At 46.2% G+C, this 6000-nt stretch overlaps 1 protein-coding gene across 1 annotated transcript; it reads right to left on the bottom strand.

Annotated features, from left to right (window-relative positions):
- Window positions 1-5658: 5658 nt before the first annotated feature.
- On the bottom strand, window positions 5659-5922 carry LOC101406662 (late cornified envelope protein 3C). The gene has a single exon (XM_004436308.3). It carries the CDS (start codon window positions 5920-5922, stop codon window positions 5659-5661), a length of 264 nt encoding a protein of 87 aa, XP_004436365.1.
- Window positions 5923-6000: the final 78 nt, after the last annotated feature.

Below are 6000 nucleotides of genomic sequence, written 5' to 3'. Positions count from 1 at the left end.
CCTCCCCTCAGATAATGTTTTTGCATTTTGAGATATATAACACCTATTCATGACCATGGGGAATGTCCCAGAAAAATCCAGGCTTCAGGGGAAATTTGGATTTTTCTTGCTATGCTGAAGGTTTGGCTAAAAGGCCAAAGCTGAAAACAAAAGGATCTATCTACGCATGCTGATCAGTTAAAGAGAGACTAGAAAATCTCAGATTCATCCCTCCAGGACTTGTTCAGAAGAGGCAGAGCTGGCTTGGTCCCTACAATCACCCACCCATGTAGTCCAGGGTGTACACTGGAGACGTGACAAGTAGACCATCTTCTTCAGAGTGGGAGCATGTGCTGTGGCTTCCCACCCTCCTACAGAGGGGCTGGACTGTGCTGGGGGGAGGGGGAGCATTAGAGATTGAAATCTTATGCTGAATTATACTGAACTGCACTGACTTTTTTTATCCTGGATATGGGTATGGAACCTGCCTGAGATAGCAGTAAGAGAGATTTAACATGGCACAAAAGGCAGTGACTGGACAAAAATAAAACTATTTCTTGGGGCCGGCCCCGTGGCTTGGCGGTTAAGTGCGCGCGCTCCGCTACTAGTGGCCCGGGGTTCAGATCCCGGGCGCGCACCAACTCACCGCTTCTCCGGCCATGCTGAGGCCGGGTCCCACATGCAGCAACTAGAAGGATGTGCAACTGTGATGTACAACTATCTACTGGGGGGCTTTGGGGAAAAAAAAAGGAGGAGGATTGGCAATGGATGTTGGCTCAGAGCCGGTCTTTCTCAGCAAAAAGAGGATTGGCACGGATGTTAGCTGAGGGCCGATCTTCCTCACAAAAAAATATGTATATATAGATATTAAAAAAAAAAAAAACTATTTCTTATTGTAACTCACTGAGCTCAGATCATTCCACGAAGCAGTTAGAAGACCTTCTGAAGATCTATGTTCCAAGGGTTTCCCTGGGGTCTTTCTCCCTCTCCACTATCAGCCAATCAGTCATGCAATTCCGAGGCTTTGGCCATGTTCCCCTAACTGCATGTAGGAGGACATTCCTTCTTGGTGTTATTAACCATTGCTCCAAGAAATCAGCATTTCAAGGTTAAAGAGTCTGTGAAATGCTGCATAGGATGTCAACTCTGAAAAGCTTTATATCCTTAAATCTCACCTCAGTTCCTATGAGTCACTGTGGGTGATCAGGAATCCGTCTCCTCTCTTCTTTGGCATTATTTCAGTCTCCAACATTCCCTGCAGGTCAGTGCAGGGCCTGAAAGCGCTGAGGAATGGGTGGAATCACTGAACAGCAAGGGTGGGTCTTTCAGGTGCACAGGACCAGCAGAGGGCAGGTAGGCAGCCTTGAAAGGAAGAGTCCTACAGAGAGAGGGGGACAGGTTTTTAAAATCAGAGAGGATGAGATCCCTGGAGGAGCCTTGACCCTTCTAACGGACCTTCTTAGAAGATCTTGTCCCCTGAAGTGGAAAAGAGACAAGGGGTTGGAATGTGTGATCATCTGTGTGTTACTCACCTGTCATCCACGGAATAACCTGAATCTCTCTGCCTCAACTCCCACCAACCTCCTCTGTCTACTCTTGACTCCAGTTCCTCCAAACATCATATTTTCTCACAACTTCTTACACATCCTGACTGCAGGGAGGAGGGTGGGCACATGAAGGGCCTGAAGGACTAGTGCCTGCACCTTGACCAGAAGGGGTGCCTTAATGACTGATCCTGGGTTCTCAGAGTCCTCCTGGCACCCTGGCAGAGGCACAGGCATCACAAGAAAGTATGGAACCCTCCGCACCATTCACCATGGGCTTCAGTGTCATGGTGGTTGGGAGGGAAAGGGGAAAGAGAGCAGGAGCTTTTCTGATGGCAGGGATTCAGGAAGCCCCCAAACTGTCCAAATATCTATCCTTTAAACTTTCTGTGAGCCTGTCATTTCTTACTTTTCTTCTACACTATTTTGTTTTCCCCTCTCCGTCCCTCTGTCCCCCCTGCCTCCCTTCCTACTTTAACATATGTTGGGCTGATTCAGCTCCTTGTAATCTCCATTCCTAGGTCCTCCAGAATCACAGGACTCTTCAAATACTTGTTCCTCAGCTTTCCCATAGTCATTTTAATTTTTTCATTCATTCACTCATCCATCCATCCATCTATCCATCCATCCATTTACTCAATTATTCAAACAGGATGTGTTGCACTAATATGGCGGCACACCATGCATTCTGTTATATACAGGAGACTTAGAAATGAATAAGATTTTGTCCTTTTTCTTGAGTAGCTCACAGTATAATGGGACAGACAAGTAATAAAATAAGCTTGGTCCAATGTGGTCAGTGCTGTGACGTGTGTGGGAAGTCCTCAGACCCCAGGCCAGAGTGTTTGGACATCAGTTCCCTTTTGCTTGAAGTGACTCTGAGGGAGAAGTGTGTCCAGATGTTGTCACCTGCTATCACTTGGGGCTGAGAGATGGGATGAGGTCCCTGGCATGTGAGAACAGTACTTGGACAAGTAGCAGGAGCAGAGGTGTAGATCCTTGGTTTGTCTATGGGCAGAGACCCCAGATGGCCATACCAAGAGAAGCTCAGAACCTGGGGGTCCTCACCAGGAGGAAGAGATAATGCTGGTGCTGAGGGAGAATGGAGCTGAGGGGGCACTGGAGGGATCTAAGACAATGAACAAGGGGCAGAATAATGGGCTTGTTAAGCTTTCATTTGGAGTCAGACATTCCTAAGTTTGAATTCCTGCTTCTCCAGTTAACAGCTGGTATCTGGGGGAAAGAAAAAGCCATAAAGTGATAGAGGTACAATGGACCAAAGATGTGAGGAGAAAAGTCAGAGATAGAGACAAGAAATCTATAGAATCTGCAGTGGCATGGTTTGTAAATTAAGATACATCTGAGGGCCATTGTGTCAGTATCTTAGTGACTGTGATATTTATTCTAAGAGCTCCAGGAATAGTTTGGGGAGGGAGTGATTCAAGTTGGCTGGGGTGGCTAAGGGAGATTAGCTGAGCTATGAATCATTCTTGATGGGCGTGATGATGATGAGCGTGATAATGGCGAGGCTTGTGAACACCTGAGTAGCAGTGATTGACAAAGGGTTTGGGAAATTACAATTATGTAAGCTGTGTGGTATTATTCCATTGCATTTTATTACAACATTAGAGATGCATTGCTCTCTGAAACATCACATTTAAGAATGTGAAAATCTTTTAAATCACAAATATTAATTACAATGATGATAAAGCATTATTGTTTTTTATAAACATTGATGAAAATTATGTATCTGGTTATCCTGTTACAGGAAAACCTATAGGTGTAGCCATTCCTTTGTAGGCAATCAAATAAGTAATATTCATGGGAAGAAAAGAACCCCTGGGAAGATGTTTTATCCCTGGGCTGTGGAGTGAGGAGGGACACTGGGAAGGACGTGAGGACAGAGGCCTGTTTATGCACTAACATTGTCCCTTAGTATTAACAGTTTGTCCCCTCTCCTTTCTTGACTGTTATCTTTTGATGTAGAAGCTAACAAATACTCAATGCCTTTTTTTGTCACCACCAAGCCACTATCTCAAAGCCTCAGTGTTTTGTCCACGCTGGGTGTCTTCTCTGGGTTTATTGAAGTAACACCAGTGTCCTCACCCCTAGAGGATGAGAGGCCAACTGAAGAGAAAGCCACTGTGTTTCACTCTCTGCATTTCATGTAAAATTAGGTCGCTTATAGACCCATGTGAATGTGAGTTCTGGAGAGAAGAAATATTGTCTCTCTGATTCCCTGCTGTATCCCTAGCGTCTAGAGCTGAGCACATAATAGATACTCAATAGAAATGTGTTGAGTGAATAAATGGGTCCAAGGCAAGGAATTAGTGTCACCCTGATGAGGTCTGGGGAATTCATTTTTCTCCACCGCCAGGATCTCCCTCTTAGGCTCCATTTTTAAGATGTTCTTTTATTACTTCTAGTTTCCCAAGATCTCTTTGGCGTCCTAGCCAGGAACTTTATCAGCTAAACTTGCTCCTTTTTTTCTTCACTCAGATTTGATTCAACCACAGTCATAAATGTCTGTTCTTCAAAGTGACAGTTGGAGGTATTTCTGAGCCTCCAAGTCTTTTTCTACAGCCTTTGTCAGGTGGCATGTACTCATTCTTCAAATTTGTTGAGCCCATGGTAGACCATGTCAGGTCTGCACAGAGTTGTTGGATCTGTGTGTCAACAGCACTCCTTGCGTTGGAGGCTCTGTCAGGCGACGCATAGCTCTTCCCTGGGAGCCAGGCTGTCATCCCCTTCACTGAGACTCATGTTGTTCCTGTCCGTGGCTGAGTGCTCTCTGGTGATTTCAAATCAAACATAGATTAACAGCTAAAGCTGTGGCTCCTACTTCAAGGAATTGTGTCTTGGTTTGTTGGATATGGTTGGTGTATGTCTGGTATTAAATTCCTCTTAGGGTCTTTTTGATCCCAAAATTTTAATAATTAATTTCCAAGTTTGATAAATCACTTTTTAGTTTAATGAACTTACGAGGTTATCCACAGTATTTTTTCCTCCTGCTTGCTCTACTCCGTCCCTGACATCAACGTCACTTAATATTTGCAATGTGACAGCAGCTTGAGCTCTCTGACGTTTCTCTGGCTTTCTGGCAGTAAGTGAGATGTTACTGTTGGCTCACAAGTAGGAACATTATTTCAACTTCAGGAGCATCTAAGTTTCACAATTTAGGCCCAAACATGAGACTCTTAATGAGGTTCGTGGTAGAGTAGATCAAAATTTAATAAATGTTTTCTCCTTAGATAACATCGACTTGCAATTCCAGCAATGCTTCTCATTTTCTTTTTCCTAAAATTATCAGTTCACACACTCCACTCATCTTGTCAGCTAAACACCCAGCCACATCCGTCCCCCAGACCTCATTAATTTAAATACTTCTCCCACCTTTCATCTCTCCGCCGGCATTTTCTCAGAGTCCACTGAGTTAACTTTCCTCCCTCAGGTTTACATCTCCTTCCTCCATCTTCTGTTCCTCTCTTCCTCTGCTTATTTTCTTTCTTTGCCACCTGATTCCCTGTTTCTTCATTAGGACCCAGAAACAGTCTATCAAAACAAAATAGAAGTCTCGTATCACACACTAGCAATTCCCAGATTGTATCAACACCCACTCAGGTTTCACGGGAAGAGTCAGTCCTCTCACTGAGAGTTGCAGGGGTTCAAACTAGTACAAATCTCACCCTTCTCTCAGTCTCCATTCCAACCCCAAAACTCCAAGTCCTTCTATGAGTGGAAGGGAAACTGATCTGCTGATTTTTCCCTGGTCCAGAGGCAAAGTTCTGCCCCCAGAGCTGGGTTTTGTTGGCCAAGGAACTGAGGGGAGAGACAAAGTGAAGGGACGCGTGAGCCACCAGTGTAATGAGGAAGAGAAGCTTTATTTTTCACAGGCTAAGGCACAGGCAATGCCAATCACTGCAGGTACAGGACAGGGGGTAACTGTGAGATCCTGGACATCAGACTGGAAGACTCTCTGGAAAGAGCTCCGAACCCTCCATGGAGCATCCCCAGCGCAGCCTGGGAAAGTGAGGATGGAGTATCTGGGAAAGGACGCTTCAGGCTGGGGCTTTTCCTTGGCCCTTTGGATTCTTGTTTCCTCTAAAATCCCTTGTCTCAGCATCAGGAGCCCAGGTCAGCAGCGGTCCCCAGAGCCCTGGCCACAGTCGGAGCCCCCGGACTGCTGACCACTGCCCCTGTCACAGGAGTTGGAGCTCCGTCGTCGGCATCGGTGGGACCTGTGGCGCCTGTGGTGGCTCAGGCAGCAGCTGCCCTCAGAGCTTGGAGCACAGCCGGAGGAGGCTGGAGGGGAACACTGCGCTGGGCTCTTCGGGGGGCACTTGGGTGAGGGGCACTTGGGAGGCGGCTGGCACTGCTGCTGGTGCTGCTGGGAGGACATCTTGGCAGGAGGTGAGTGAGTGTGGAAAAAACAGAAGCCCCTGTCAGTTCAGAATCCACAGTTCAATGTCTCCTGGCT

This window comes from Ceratotherium simum, chromosome 2 (assembly GCF_057802395.1).
Source record: "Ceratotherium simum simum isolate JZ-2026a chromosome 2, ASM5780239v1, whole genome shotgun sequence".
Classification (NCBI taxonomy): Eukaryota; Metazoa; Chordata; class Mammalia; order Perissodactyla; family Rhinocerotidae; genus Ceratotherium; species Ceratotherium simum.
Note: the sequence above shows the minus strand (reverse complement) of the source record. Positions and strands in the feature narration are given on the sequence as shown.

What these genes read in the sequence shown, in the direction of transcription:
- LOC101406662 (XM_004436308.3), bottom strand. Translation starts at nt 5,922, where the DNA reads ATGTCCTCCCAGCAGCACCAGCAGCAGTGCCAGCCGCCTCCCAAGTGC.